This window comes from Bacillus rossius, chromosome 15, assembly GCF_032445375.1.
Source record: "Bacillus rossius redtenbacheri isolate Brsri chromosome 15, Brsri_v3, whole genome shotgun sequence".
Lineage (NCBI taxonomy): Eukaryota > Metazoa > Arthropoda > Insecta > Phasmatodea > Bacillidae > Bacillus > Bacillus rossius.
In genome coordinates, this window is record NC_086342.1 from 20,709,865 (window position 1) to 20,726,608 (window position 16,744).

The 16,744-nt window shown below is 37.7% G+C and overlaps 1 protein-coding gene across 2 annotated transcripts; it reads right to left on the reverse strand.

The window, feature by feature from the left end:
• Positions 1–219: 219 nt before the first annotated feature.
• On the reverse strand, positions 220–13,502 carry LOC134539695 (uncharacterized). Of its 2 annotated transcripts, XM_063381906.1 has the most exons (3): positions 13,032–13,502; positions 8,891–9,126; positions 220–1,083 (listed from the first exon to the last, which is right to left on the reverse strand). In XM_063381906.1, exons 2-3 carry the CDS (start codon positions 9,116–9,118, stop codon positions 847–849), a joined length of 465 nt encoding a protein of 154 aa, XP_063237976.1. In that variant the 5' UTR covers positions 9,119–9,126; positions 13,032–13,502; the 3' UTR covers positions 220–846. The 2 variants fall into 2 exon arrangements, with proteins under 2 accessions (XP_063237976.1, XP_063237977.1); XM_063381907.1 differs by lacking the exon at positions 13,032–13,502 and having other exon boundaries at positions 8,891–9,198.
• Positions 13,503–16,744: the final 3,242 nt, after the last annotated feature.

Below are 16,744 nucleotides of genomic sequence, written 5' to 3' on the forward strand. Positions count from 1 at the left end.
ATCTTTCAGAGTTTTATAAGTTTGAAACACTTTCGAATTTCAACTTTCGTCTGCAAAGCTGTCTGTTTAATCTTTGAATATATATACTGTATAGAAGTCGCGAGTGGATAGGATTTACTCTACGTTTTTCAGGAGCGTATGAAGAGCAGCTCGGGAACTTCACCGCTGCAGTGCGCTGCCGTAACGCCCTGTATCGTCTTAGGTTGTTATTTACACCTTAAGAGCGCAGCACTGTCGCCCGCTGTCATTCCCCCCGCACCCCTCCACCCATCATTCACTGCAGCTCAAGGTTCGTTCAAAGGGAGGGGGGAAGGGGTGTTTGAAGAGTTCGACACTTGTCCCACTAGGGACCACCACAAGTCGATGATGCCCTAGAGGTGGTGGCGAGATTGCGGCGGTGAATCAACCAACTACCTTAAAACCGTATTAGAAATTTTAACCTGGGCTGGCGACTTCTATACAGTATATATATATATATATTCAAAGGTTTAATCCACTCCAGGCCCAAGATAAATTGTTTGCTAAAAATTAACAGAACTTTAAATCTAGCCCTTTAAGTACATTGTTTAGGCGACGGTATAAATAAATATTTTTCAACTTGAGTTTTCATTTGAGGACACCGCCCTGGAAGTTTGAAGTCGCGGTAGTTGTGTCGCTAGGGTGCCTCATGAGCCAGGCTCTCGGCCAGCTGCAAAGCTATGTCCGTTTTATCCACTCCATGCCCAAGATAAATTGTTTGCTAAAAATTAACAGAACTTTATTAAATTTAGCCTTTAAAAGTACATTGTTTAGGCAACAGTATAAATAAAAATTTTTCAAGTTGAGTTTTCATGTGAGGACACCGCCCTAGAAGGATGTGTCGCTGGAAACGCTCCGCTCTTGCCGGGTCCCTCGCGTGCCGTACTCTTCGAGGGCGCCGGCCACGCGAGAGGCGAGCTCGGCCAGCATGCCGCGCGCCTCGGGCTTCAAGTGGTCCAGCGCGGGGAACTTGAGCGAGCAGAGCGACGTGAAGCTGCAGAGGGCGGCAGAGAAGGCGGTGCCCACCAGGGCCACGAGCACCAGGCCCACGGCCCACACCCCCACCTGCGACACAACAAGTGCGGTTTCCTCATTCTCTTGTCACCTCCAACTCCTATCTTATGACTAGAGACCCGGAAGATTCGCGGGTTCATTTCGTGTTGTGCTAGAATTCAAATATGTAATATTATACCTTAGCGCCGCTTCTGTCATTGGTTCACTGTTAATCTGGAGGACATGAGGGCCAATTAGAGACCCCTCACTTATAGAAGTGTCGAATCACAGGCAACCCAGTCCAGACGACTCACAAGTCAGCAGCCAGTGAACAGTTGGCATTTGCCCGAGTGTGTAGAGGATATATTGGATTCCATCCTGGAGGTCATTGAACACGCGAATTTTCCGGGTCTCTACTAATGACCTCCGATGACGACGAGAGGTCGAGCCCTGGTTCAGTGCTGCTACGAATAAGACAAAAAACCAATAAATGCTACAAATGTAAATTTTCAGGTACCGAATCGCATTAACTGTGGTGTTGTGCTAGAAATGTAACTCCTGCTCAGCAGAAAAAGAATAAATATTTTTTATAAGGTGCAATATGCAGTCGAACCCTGTTATAATGTTGTTCAAGCGGGCATAAGGCAAGACCATAAGCAGGAAATATCAGTGTTTGAACATTTTAATGATGGACTCATCAAGCTATGTAAACTAATTTTAAGGTTAAAAGTAACTGATGGGAATTCTCGATGCTCAAATTTGCTAAAACCAAGCCAACAATTTTCCTTTAACTTAATAGTGCTTCCAGCCTCTGTTTTATTTGTCTTTAAAGACACACTGTTATGTTTCTGTAAAATGAAGATCAATTCGTGATGATGATGAAATAAATTTAACTCTTATCAGCAATAGAAAACACTTTATTTTTATTATCATAGCGGAATAGTTAGCAAACTAAAATATTGTAGGACTATGTTCATACATCTGAAAACACGCTAGAATGGCAAGGAATGAAAATACGTATTTGTAAATTTTTTTTCTTCAAGACAAGGGTGAATGTCATGTACCTTCGATATATTGAATACACACCGTTTGCTAGCACTAGTATGTAGCGTTAGTGTTCTATGATACTTACATTTTGTTTTTTACATACATTCCTATTTGAATAATCTACATTTATGTACAGCCATGATTGTAAACAAAAATTGCATGTAAAGTATAAACTTTGAATATATATACTGTATAGAAGTCGCGAGTGGATAGGATTTACTCTACGTTTTTCAGAAGCGTATGATGAGCAGCTTGGGAACTTCACCGCTGCAGTGCGCTGCCGTAACGCCCTGTATCGTCTTAGTTGTTATTTACACGTTAGAGCGCAGCGCTGTCGCCCGCTGTCATTCCCCGCTCCCCTCTTCCATCATTCACTGCAGCTCAACGTCGTTCAACGGGAGGGGGAAGGGGTGTTTGAAGAGTTCGAGACTTGTCCGCTAGGGACCACCACAAGTCGATGCCCTAGAGATGGTGACGATTGCGGCGGTGAATTAACCAACTACCTCAAAACCGTATTAGAAGTTTTAACCTGGGCTGGCGACTTCTATACAGTATATATATTCAAAGGTATAAATTAAACAGATTTAACATGTTAAACTTCACAGATGGAATAAATGTTAAAACAATTAGGTTTTCTATTTTTTTTTTGTATTTATTGAAATTTTCAAAGCCTACATTATAATCAGGAAATGTACCATTCATGAAATGCTTTATGCAGGAAATAAATATATTGTCCTTATGGGGAAAACGTTGGGACTTTAAAAATATGACGTTATAAGCAGGAACATTATTACAGGGTTATACTGTACTGCAAACATAAAAGTTTATCATGTACTTTTTAATTATATTTTTTGTGATTTAACTTTTCTATTATAATCTGCATTCGGCACATTAATATTTTTTATATTATTTCTTTTTGTAACAGTATTCAGTAGGATAACATTTTCAGTGTTAATTGAAGTTACTATTTTGAAGTGAAACTTAGTTTTTACAGTTGGTAGGTTAAGTCGAGGTGATGGCGATATCAGAGCACAACAAGAGATGGCGGCAGCAGTAGCGCATTAAGTAAAGCAATATAGCATACTTGCCAACTTGCGCACTTGCATAGTGCTCAATCACATACTTTCACACTAACCTGTACGCTTGCATACCTACATATTTGTACATTTGCATACATATGTACTTGGACACTTGTTTAGAATATTTTTTATGCCCTGCAAATTTCCTGCCCCACTATCAATGAAGTTTCACTTCTATTTTGCTTGGCGGCCAACGCACCTTGTCTAAATAAAGAAATAAATACCGTATTTACTCGCATATAGGTCGCGGCAATTTTACCAGATTTGATGGGGAAAAAATAAAGTGCAACCTATATGTAAAGAAAAATTTTAAAAAATTTTTGAGGAATATTTTTTGCAATATTTTGCTTTAAAATGCGAAAAAGAAGTTTATATAGGTATAGGCAAATTTATTTACAATGTACACATACAGCGAAACTCCTTATTTACGTTACCGTTATTTACGTTTTCCCGTTATTTGCACTATATTCTTCAGGTCCCATTTAGTTCCCATTTAGTCCAATACAATACTTTCACGCAAATTACGTCTGAAAAATCGAATCCATCCCGCTATTTGTGTCACGTAACAACCATAAACAACCAGAAAATACCGTGGGTACTTTTAAGAGTAGATAAGATTAGCTAGTAGGCCTTAAAACATCGTGAAAAACGTAACATTTATAGTCGGCAATGAACATTTTAAATTGCAAAATATACATATTTTATAACATGAAAAGTTGCTTTTATTTCTAAACATGTAATAATTTAAGCCTGGGTGTGTAAAAGTCCGAGTAATTACAGCAGGAGACAATCTAAAATGCACGACGGAAAAACGTAAACTCACTAATGTATAAACGTGGCTGATTGTTAAGTTCTGATACTGTACTTATGTCACAACTTAGCCGAAATACTGGTACGAGACAAACTTCACAAGATAAAATGAGCGGAGTCTTGGTAACTGTTTTATACGTATTTTATAATTTCGGAAGTATTGTACAGTTGATGCATATTTTTTAAACTAACAATATTCCTGGGGGTCATAATTAATTAATTATTGGTATAAAGCCATCAAGATGAACGTAAACTTGAACATGTCACGGCAGCGAGAAAACTGGTGCGTATACCAATAAACTGGTATTAGAACTGGACAAAATTGGTACATGGGAGGTGGAGCTTACATTTTTTTCCGCTAAGCTCGCATCTATTGGTTGGCTGCTGATGGAAAGTCACGAGTCGGGGCGGAGCATTGAGTGAGTTATACTGTGCATGCGCAGCTCAGTGAACAAAGAGAGCCAGCTGACCGAGTACAATGACCTTTCTCCGCGCACGGCGCGCTATTGACGGTAAATTTCCACCAATTTGCGGCCCTTTTTTTAAATTTTTTTACTGTGGTGCAATGCGTATGTGTAATGAATTACCGGTGCGACCTATATGGGGGGAATCTTAAATACCAAATTCAAGACCTCAAATTATGGGTGCGACCTATCTGTGATGGCGACCTATGTGCGAGTAAATACGGTAATCATGTCTGGACTCAGTGATGTTTCTCGGTATGGTCAGGGGAGGAGGGGTTAAAGGGCACAGGATGTCCCGACAAGTTTTTTTTATAAACTACATAAAATGTGGAATAAAAGGACATTATAAAAAATAAATTATACAATAACTACTTTTTGTGTTTCATTTTTCCCCGTTATCAATAAATACGTATTCAATGTTGAGGTCTTTATTTCTGTTTATAATTAGTTAATTTAACTTTAAATGTTACATGTAATGCACACAGATGCAAAACAAATTATGCCTGATGTGTTTATCGTAGTTTATGTAGAGAGAGAGAGAGAGAGAGAAGGGTGATAATCACAATTTCTGTCCCAGGTGGAAGGAAAGCCTAGATATATCCCTTTCAGGGGGCGGCTACAGAAAGACATTCTGGAGAGAATATTGTAAAAAAGAAAGGATGTTAAAGATTGGCCTTAGAATATTTACAAATATATGATCTCAAATACTGTTCTTTAAAAGTTGTAAACAAATTTTATGAAAGAAAAGTTTTAACACATGAATTAAAATAAGCATTAATATCCACTCAAAAATAAAAATATAATAATAAAATTCTGGTTCGGGAGGGGCTATCGCCTTCCTCAGTCTGGAGCAGTGCTTGTCTCTGTGGAAGTCTGGCAGGAACGTATGTAGAGTATCATTTGGGAGGGGTGCATACTGTTTGCTTTCAAATGGTTTCCCTGTGTTGGTGGGAATGATGGAATTTTTTTTTTTGGAACTCTTGGTACTACACCCCCCCTCTGTACCGACCTCCCATGCGTACGCCCTTGAAACTTGGAACGTACACAGTAAATAGAACTGAAATACATAATACTGTAAATTTTGAAATATTTAAAAATTTGTATATTTTCTTGCAAGCAACAGTATCACAAAAAAAAGTTCACAGTAGGTAATAATGGGTTCGGATTCTTTTCCGGGCATTTGTGCTTTGTTTTCTACAGTACCTACATATTTAAAGTTATTTTTTAAACCTGAATAGCTTTCCAGTATTGCCTGTGCATATTAATAAGCGTAATAAAACAAACAAAATATGTGATCAAGTCTTTCAGTACTTGTCAGTGATGTGTAACATCTAACCTTGGTCATGAGAAAATTCATGTGTTCTCATGTTGCAAATACACTTAATAAACAAAACTCAGACATAAAATTTAACGCAGATTTCTTAAAAATAATGCAGAGCGTGATGAAGGTACGCAAATTGTGTTTTCAACTAACTTTCTAGACGTTAATTACATGTAGTTTCCGCACATCCACTAGAATTCACTGCCGGAGCAGCTACGTAAACTATTGAATCATCTGATTAGCAGACCTAAATGTTAAACTATACAGTAAAAAAGACTTGAAAAAATACCAAACCCTGGCTTTGGACCTGATTTTCGACAAGGAATTTTATTAAAATACTTCCAATCTTGTTTAAATTCATTAAACAGTTAATACTATCAGTTATTGGGCATGAAGGTCTGTTTTATCATTCACTATTCCAATTGCAAAGAGCGACTAAAAATTCATTACAACCATCAAAATTGTGGCGAATTTTTTACACTGGCATTTTAATTTTCTTTCTTTTTTTTCATTCAAAAGAAAAGAATATTTGTCATGTTTGCAGATGATACAAGCAGCATATTTACATAATTATAAGGACATTTCTACTGACTGAATGAATATCACTTTGATATAATGTAGCTCATATTCCACTTAATTTTGATGTGTCAATGCTGTAGCCTATTATTAAATAACTGCATATCTTGTTAAAATTCACTAAATAGTTAATACTATAAAGTTTTTGTACACGTTATAAGTAGGGCCATGCATATTTCGCGAAAAGATTCCGAGACTAGCTGAAAGTTAAAACACTGTAGCATCGTCTGTGTTTCGTGATTGGATGAGTTTCTTTCAGGTACATGTTGATTGTTACAACACCAATCACAGTAATTCATTGTGGAAGCAAATGCGTCCTGAGTGGCTCAGCCAAATAAGGCATATACTCTCGCAGGCGGCTGCCAATCACAAGGAAGAAACCGCTGGTGCGGGTACTCCTTGTTGCAGTCTAATAGGCGTTCAGATTTATTCGCGAAAAATGCCTGCCCCTAATTATAAGCTATACTTCTGTGGTATTACCAAAATATAAACCTGAAATATTTTAAAACACAATTATAACACTAAGTACCGGTATATATTTGTATATTCGTTTTTCCTTAAACAACTGAAATCTGTCTGTAAATACTTCCTACAAACAAACAACCTTATTGAGCTGATTAAACACTATTTACTGAATTATTATGTTATTGAAAAATATCAAGTAACGATATTTGAACTGCACCACTTGAGGTTACCAAGTGCACGCTCTACTGCTGTGCTTCTAAGCTTCTTGAGAATTTAAAAAGAGTATATGTATTATAGTCATTGAAATGGCAGTTTTCTTAGGTATTTTAAAACTTCTAATTGTTTTTATTATAATTTTAGTTTACCAAATATATAGTTTCACTATCATAAAGTTTCATTTGGTACATCAATAAGTTTGGTATGTACCCTAATTATTACGAAAATGACTATATATGGGTTTAAGTTTACATTGGTACGCCATCTTAATGTCACATTTCCATTCATCGACTTCCGTTCCAATTTCACGAAATTACTCCAACCAAATGCCGTATACCGAGAGCTAAGATGTTTACACATCAAAAATTCTGGGTAGGCTATAGCAGCCAGGGGTTTGTTTCATGAATTTTCATCACGCTGAAAGGCCCATCGTTCAATAATACTGGCTCAATTGACTCCATATCATCAGAGAGCATATCCACGACCATTACCAAACAATTTTCAACATTCGCCATCGCTTCTCGCAAGGTAGACAGTTGAGGCTCGCTTGAGCACAAATTTTGTCGCCTCGTTCCGGGCTTCGTTTTGCCCCACTGGCTATTTCTTTCGGCTGATTTTTCCCTCATTTGACACCTACGACACGTATGTGCACTTTAAATTGCTTATGCTCTGAGAATTTCACTTGTTTTTTTTTCATTTATTTTCTCCAACATAACCAGTTTTCTCTTAGGCATTTTGTGATTAATGGCTCCAAAAACCAAAGTTAGTAATTTCATAGTTATTCCACACAAATAACACCTAATCATTGCTCAACTCACGAGCAACTTCAAGTAAAAAAAAATAAAACAAATAGGTCTATTACCTTCGGGGTTACAGAACCACTCAGTGGCGGATCCAGGGGGGGGGGGGGGGGCACCAGGGGAAAGTGCCCCCCCCCCCCCCCCCCCCCCCCCCCCCGAAAAACCAGTTGTCTGCTACATTAATATTGCCGACAAAAATGATTTTTTCTGAAACCAATAAAATATTTTAATATAATTAATGAATTTCTAGTAGAATCATAAAATCTGGTGGTCGGATGTTACGTGTAGTGTGAGTAGATAAAATACAAATTTAGTAATTTTAAGACTATTTTTTCTCTGGCTATTCTGAAATCCTATAGAGTGCCCCCCCCCCCCCCCCCCCCCCCCCCTCCGAGGTGAACCTCCGGATCCGCCACTGGAACCACTAACTCTATTTCAAACGCTAATTACATCATCACTGCAAAATTTTTGACCGGGTGAGTCATGCCTGACGACCACTAGCAAAGTCTGCTGTACTAAGATGATGTATTTACTTAAAGTTTGTAGTTGAATCCTCAGCAGAAGTGATGAAAGACCGTTGGCAGGGACGTCGGAACAGGGAGGGCAGCAGGGGCAAGTCGCCCCCGTGCTGTTATGCATGGGGGGGGCGAGAGTAGCATTTCGCCCCCCCCTCCTTTTCCCAGAATAAATGTTTGGTCCTAGTAGTATTATTTTTTCTCAACCAGTAGTTACAAACGTTGCATTGGTGATCACATTGATTAGAAAATCAAATTTATGATTGTCGATATACTGTAAATAATGATTGCAAATTCCTAGATGGTATTTTATTTAAATTGTACTACATCTACTGTCAGAATAGTATTTAATACATACTACGTCATCAAATTCTTGGAACGGTATAATTAATATTTTTATTCGGAAACTCATTAAATAGCACAATTTTGCATCTAAAAATTCCCGGACCCCCCGCTCTAGGAGACTGAGGTAAGTGTGATACATCTTTTCGCCCCCCCCCCCCCCCCCCCCCCCACAACACTCATGAAAACGTTCCGAGACGTCCCTGACAGTTTGGCGATGAATGTGCGAGTGTCGGGGACTGACCTTGGCGACCTTATGGAGCAGCAGCTCTGGCAGGAGGTGCACGAGGTCCAGCCCTCCCGTCTGGCCCTCGGTCCCGGCCAGCAGCACCGGGAGCAGGTACTGCCCGTGGTCCTCGTGGGGTGGCCCGTGGTCCTCGTGCTCCAGCAGGTCCGAGCCCCCCAGCAGCGTGTTCACCGCAGACACCACCAGCTGCGCCATCGTCAGCAGCACGCTCGCCACCTTCAGCATCCCGCCGCCTGCGGGGTGTCCCGTGCCCCCGTGTCAGCCACACGCCAGGTGGTGCCCCTTGCTTGGCTTGGCTCCGTGCCACTTCGGCGAGGCTACGTCGGGAGGCTGAGGCATGGGCGTCGCAAGGATGTATTTTTTGGGGGGGACTTCAATTGATTTAGTGTTGAGGAATATCCATCCCCTGGAAAAAAGCGGGGCCCCGGGAAAATTTGGGGTTTGAAGGTGTAAAAAGGTGTTTTTTTTTAGGCATTTTCTTTCCTAAATATATCTAATTATAGTTGGTTGCAATATATAATTTATTTTTTACAAAAAAATATTTTCAGAGAACAAATTTGTAAAAACACAGTTAACATATCTGTATTCGGTATCGGACCTGATTTTTTTTATTTTACACAAAGATCGAATTAAAAAGTGCTCACATTATACCACGATTGGGCTAAATGCACCATGCGCAACATATGGGTTATACCTTATACCACAGAAATAATAAAATAATATTATTAATTTAACTACGAAACTAAATATATTATTGGAGGGGACGAAATTGAAGACTTTTATTATTGGGGGGGACGTGTCCCCCCCCCCCCCCCCCCGGTTGCGACGCCCATGGCTGAGGTGAACCCATCCCAGCATCGACACTAGTAACTCATTCAGCAGCCAGCAGTAACTCACTCGCTAAGCCCCTCCGGCAAGCACCGAGGGCACCACTAGTTCGGGACTCATCGGTCGGAACTTAACAGTAGGAACAACCAGACCGTCAGCTGAGTGTTCGTGGTGGACATCTTTTTTTATGCTTATTAGTTACTTTGCTACTAGGTAGTTTTCAAAGAAATACTACATGTTTTAGCCGTTCTGGTAACTTTGTATATAGTTTTTAGTTTCATGGTACATAGATCCCAAAACCAACGTCAACTCAAAAGTTTATATATATATCACATTTGTGGATGCAATAAGTGTCACATTTTTTTAACAATAAACACATCAATATTGATACATAAAATCTAATAGTGGAAAATTTCGGTCAAGTTCATTAATGGGCAATATCCGACCAAATGGGGTAGAAATGAAAAAGGTTTTTTGAAAAATTAAAAAATTGCAGTAACTCCTTCGATATGGACAATTTCACATTGATCTAAACGTATTATAGCTCGAACGAGTAACACCACAATTTTTTTCCTGAATAAGTTTTTGATACGACCAACGATAACTACTAAGGGTTGAAAAAACAAGGGTCCGAGGACACTAAAAAAAATCATAATTTCCTTAGTAGGCACATCGAATACATACGAATTGTGAGCTTATTTTATAATTTTTATAAAAAAAATTTATCTAAAACAATTTTTGATAAGACGAATCATTGTTGCAGGGTGTTGAAAAAATAAAGAGGTAGAAATTAAAAAAAAAAAAAATAATATATTCCGTACCATGTACACTATTAAATCTGTTCGGTTTTATTGCAAAACCTTAAATTAACTACAACTTTTGTCTCAGATATTTTTTTATTCAACCAACCATAACTGCAATAGGTAGAATAAACCAGGGTTGGACAAAAAAGAAATTCATACTTCCTTCGTAGGCACACCATTAAATACATTCAATTTTTTTTTGTAAATATTATAATTTTTATTGAATACTTTTGTCTCAAATAATTTTTGATTAGATGAACCATTGTTGCAAGAGGTTTACAAACTGAGGGGTGGAATTAAAAAAAAATCATAACTCCCTTAGTATGTACAGTATTAAATCAGTTTAGATTGTTTATAAATCTTATAATTTTTATCTAAAATTTTGTCTGATAAATTTTTTAATAATACAAACAATTATTGGAAGGGGTTGAAAAAAACCGGGGGTTAAATAATAAAATAAAATTTCCTACCATGTAATACAATTAATGTTTATTTTTATTTAACTTCGAAAGCTTTAGTCTAATGTAAATTTTATGTAACAAATCATTACTGCCAGGAGTGGAAATAACAAGGGTAGAAAGACAACAAAGCCATTACTTTTTTGTAAATAGATATACTATCAAATCCATTATAATTTATTTTAAACTACTAAACTTTATCTAAAACTTTTTGGCTAAAACAATATTTGATAAAACAAAATGATCGTAAAAACAATGTTAAAAAAAATTAAAACTTCATAACCTATTGAAATTCATCGCAATTTATTAATAACCATCTTAATATTACCTTAAACCTTTGTCCAGACAAATTTTTTATAACGACTACATATTAGTACAAGGGATGAAAAATAGTGTTTGGTGGTTAAAAATAACACTATGTGACATTTTAAAATTTTAGGAAAGAAGTTTTTAGAATTTTAAGTGATTGTAGAAGTATTTTTAAGGCTGATGTCCAATATGATTTTAATTTTCCTGTATCACGTAAAGTTTTTATACAACTCAGTTTTGAGTTTTTTTTTTGGGGGGGGGGGGGGGGGCAATAAGACACCCCTGGTTTGAACAAGAGTTTTCGGATGCTAAATTGTGCCTAACTTCTTTAATACTTTATTTATAATGACGATTGTGGCACATAATTTAGATAATAATGTAAATTAATTATTAAAACTGATACCAATAAAAAATGTTACATTGCAAGAGAGAAAATTGCTGAAAACTTAAAATTATATCACGAGTTAAATCGTTAAGTTCATTTTGAGTGAAAAATTTTGGCGTGGAATTTTTTTAGGACTTGTAATCATCAGCATTATCACATTCATTTTTTGAACTGCACTACTGTAGCACATTTTCGAGAAAGGGGGTGGAACTTGGATACGAAGAGATTCACAATGTATATATAACTAGTCGTATGGTTGAAGGAATGTTCCGACATTGTATGTCCTTAGTTTTGGCGTTACGACCTTGAACGTTAACCATACGAATTAACAATCGCTAATATGATTTTGTGGCTACCTCCAAGCCATTGTAATTGCAAAGGACTGATTTTTTTGACAGCAGAAGTTAGCTCTATCCGGCCGCTCGGGACAGAGAGCTTGGGACAACAACAGCCTAAGTCATTCCATGCAAATACGGCAATTTCCAACCAAGTTTTAATATTTTTACAAGAGAATGAGCAGACATAACGTTAGAGCAGTGGCCGAATAATAAAATGTTTGTGGTATATTCCATGAAAACAACACTTTGGAGGCCTTCAGAGGCCCTGGTGCAAGCTGTACGATGGTTTAAACTCTAAATTTAATTTTTATTGATAGTAAACACATGTACGAAGGTCACCATGCAACTGCTCTAACGTTTTGTCTGCTCATTCTCTTGTAAAAATATTAAAACTTGGTTGGAAATTGCCGTATTTGCGTGGAATAACTTAGGCTGTTGTTGTCCCAAGCTCTCTGTCCCGGGCGGCCGGATAGAGCCAACTTCTTCTCAGTATTTTTTTGCACCATTTTTCCACAGTATCAGTCCCTCGACACATGTACGACATACCTTGTGCGGTGCCCAGTTTTTGGCTTGATCACCAAGCTTTATGCCGAAGTAAGCATAATACACATTTCTCACAAAACTACTGATGACTTTACTTTACTTAGCAGTTACATAACTACCATAAATATAACAGAACACGTTTGAGTTATTTAAACACTTATGAGAACTCACTCCCCAAATATAACCTCATACTACAGCATGTAAACAATGAATTACTGGTTCCCTCCTTTGTAAACAGTTATAAACAGTTCTATAGTCTCGTCAAAACTGCAATCTACTCTACGCTCAATGGCTGTAGCGCCATGCGTACGTAACAGAAATAAAACATTTCCTTTTTCCCTCCCGTGCCCACGACCGTCCTACGCGCTGTTGTGAATCAGCAGGTTGGAAAACATGCCGGTCAAATCTTGTGCACGCGACCTACTTTGACTGTCACTGTTATATTTTGTTTCTGAGTCGTGCGCCCAGGTTTACCTGTGAGGGTAGCTGCGAGCACTCGGAGCTTCCAGGCGGCCGCAGGGGTGGCGTCTGGCGCGACAAGGCAGGGTCGCGGGCTGCGCGCCGGTATATATGACCTCCCCCGCGGTAACGGGGCGCACGGATATAGCCCTCCCCGCTCAACCCCGCTGACCCGCCGGTACCGGGGTCACAAGCACGCGAGGAACGCAACACCGCACAAAACTTTAGTAACCAGTAACAGCATTTTCGAAATAACGGTTTACGAATTATTCGAGGCACAAAAAAAATGACTTGATGTAAGCTTTAGGACATACGCTATTTCTAAGCACATGTACCTATGTCTGTAGAAGAAAACTAAAAAAAATACCAAAAAGACAAATTAAGTCTGTTGACCAGCAATTTTTTGCTTAATTTGTGTTTTTGTCTTTTTGGTATTTTTTAGTTTTCTTCTACAGACATACATGTGCTTAGCAATGGCGTATGTCCAAAAGCTTACATCAAGTCATGCAACTCCCATTGCACGAATATTTCAAAGATAATACAAAAAAAATGTGAGCAAGTCTATCAGAACTCGCCAGAGATGTGTAACGAATACATTTATAATACCAAACTCGGACGCATAAATTTCACGTACAATTATTAAAAATAATAATGCAGAGTGTGTTAAATATATGCAAATTTTGTTTTCGACTAAATTTCAAGGCCGTGAATCACACCTGCTAGAATTCTATTTGCCGACCGAAATTTAATGAAACGGCTCTGATAAAAGCGATAAGGACAAAAAAAAAAAAAAAAAAAAAAAAACTTTGGACCTGATTTTCGACAAGGAATTTTATTAAAATACTCCCCATATTGTTAAAATTCACTAAACAGTTAATACTGTAAAGTTTCAAAGTTTCCTTTTGGTTTTGTGAACTTTGGCTAGCGCCATCCGCCACAGATGGCAGCACCGTAAACATTTCCGTTCCACGCTACTTCCGTCCCATTCACGAAATCACTCCTACCAAATGCCGTGCACCGAGAGCTAAGATGTAGCACACACATTAAAAAAAAAAAGTAAGCATCGGCCAACACATAACTTCTTATGTTTCCACCTATTTGAAATTTAAGTGTTCCGAAAACATTTTAATATTCAGACGTCACAGTAGGAACATACTTTTTTTCTTGTCCCATGAATAACTTTAATTAACGATCGCGCAGTGTAAGTAACTAACGTTTTTGAATAAAATTATTAGTAATTTCACACGTTTACATGAAAAAAAAAATATCATGAAAGGAAACCTGATGAAAATCGTTTCTACAGTTTTACAGTTTCAAGTTTTAGGTTTAGTATGAATTGCATTAATTTATTTTTAAAGCAGAAATTAGAATCCAGCATTGTAATATCTCGACAAATTATTGCCACAATATGATCGACAAATAAAAATATTCTATAGACCCACAAAAATGACATCCTAATCTACTGCGTCCGTAACAGAAAAAAAATTCATTTTCCTTCTATGTGTATGACCTCTCACCCATGCACACGACTGCCCTATGCGCTATTGTGAATCAATGGGTTAGAAAACATGGTGGTCTAATCTTGTGCACACGACATACTGTTACTGTTTTTTTTTTAAATTTAGAACGCCACATACAGTAATACCAATAGTAAAGTTAGGTTTACGTTTTAAAAAAAACTTCAGATTATAAACTTCTGTACACAGTTAAGTAAAATACTTCAAATTTCCAGTTTATGAGTGAAATATTGGTCGTTACTTTTCAGCCAATGAAAACAGGTGAGAATGAATCTTTGTTAAAATAGCGGAATTTTTGAATTTGTAGGTATCGTCGAAAAATATTAGGTGTGTTTTAATTAGGAATCGTTGATGATTTGTAATTTTTTTAATGTGTAGATACTTTTTATTCATGGTGAAATACATGTAATTGAAATACCACACACGTGGCTACGATTGAACCTTATATTGCAGCATTTCATCTCGTGATCTAGAATTCGTACATTACAAAAATCAGAATCATGAATAATTAATTTTTATTTATAAATACAATTACGTGTAAAGCTAATGTAATCTATCCAGAGCCAATCAGTGTAACGTGGAATGTCTATTCAGTTACAAACGTATACATAAATAATTACTATAATGTACCCATTTTTAAAGACTCGTGTATTAGCAAAAATTAACCTGAAACTAATAAAAATAATAAATTCCAAAAACAAGGGGGGGCAATTTATTTCTAAAATTTTATCTTTTCTTGATATACTGCTGATAATTAACCTCTTCCTAGTTCTTTCGTGATACATTATAACCTCCTTTCCCCTAGGGGAAACAATTTTTTTTTGCACCAACAACACATTCTACTGGGCTCTGATTGATGTTCTTCTTAAGGAAACGTAGCTATAAAACAAAACCATTCGTGTTAGTTCTTATGTCAACGGCTGATTCGTACGTTGTACGTCAAAACTCGTACACGAAAATCATAAATCATTTTCCTAGTGGGCATAGAGTCATATCTTGAAGACCTTTTAATTCACAGTGTTAACTCGTGACACTCTGTTTTCAACCTGCCCCGTGGCCACTGCTGTCGCCTGCCGGAGGTACCGCGGAGGAACGCTAAATATAAGTCGAGGCCTGTCCGCTTTCTCGGCGGCGTAACGGACACACCACGACTCACAGTGCATTCCAGGCACAGCCTGTGTCACTTCCAACCAGACACCCCCCCCCCCCCCCTCACATCATTCTGTGGGCCCCGTTGCTAGAAGTCATGATGCCCCCCCCCCCCCCTTTTTTTATAACAGAGATAAAAAAATGTTTTTTCCTTTATGTACATTGTTTTAGTTATATAAATATTTTAAAATTTTCACAATTATTTTTAACATATTAAAACTAGTTTTAAGTCAGTGTTTCGATTGTCAACGTAAATTGATTTTGAATAATGGCAAATAAATGAGTGTAAGTGTTCAGCACTGTCAACATGATGTCACGTCAATAATTGGTGGTGGTTTTGTTACTCACAGTTGTAGATTCAGACACGTTCTGTACGTAAAGCATATTCCGAATAATATTAGTCTGGGTGTAATATTTAATCGGTAACTAAATTTAGGCCTTACTGTTTAATTTTTTTCTATGATTTATTTAAAATTGTCTACTTTTATGTTTTAAGTTTTTTCCCCCTTAGACCCATGGGCCCCGTTGTCATAGCAACGGTAGCACCGGCCATGTGGGGCCCCTGCTTCCAACAACGCATTACTCAACATGCAGTAACTTAAGAAGGACAGAGACGCACCTTCGATTACCATTTGTAAACAAGTGTGCGTAAATGTACCAGCTGAGATTGGCACATTGGCATTTTGTTGGCAAATCGAAAGCCGACTATGGCTAGTGATCATTAGGGAGAAATAGGTCTGTAAAACTGTTTACGTATGAATATCGTATCATTAGTCTACGGATATTCCTTTTAAACTTGGCTCTCGAGGTTGAGGATTGTACAGAAGTTTCGCTCTGCAGTGAAGCAGGCGAGTCTCAGCCCTGAAGATGGCTCCATCAATGCAGAGCGAAACGTCGATACAAAACTACACTATTAGATTTACTATAAATTTGCGGATTTTTCCAAAGAATAAATCATCTAAAATAAACGAAGAGTTATTTATAAATGCAGGTAAACTGAATCTGCATAGAAACTGCGCAGAATTTTGACTTCGGAGTTCAGTTTTTCTTTATACACAGGAT

What these genes read in the sequence shown, in the direction of transcription:
- LOC134539695 (XM_063381906.1), bottom strand. Translation starts at nt 9,118, where the DNA reads ATGCTGAAGGTGGCGAGCGTGCTGCTGACGATGGCGCAGCTGGTGGTG. An exon ending in TGCTCCATAAGGTCGCCAAG is followed by an intron (nt 1,084 to 8,890) that starts GTCAGTCCCCGA and finishes GTTGTGTCGCAG; the next exon opens with GTGGGGGTGTGGGCCGTGGG.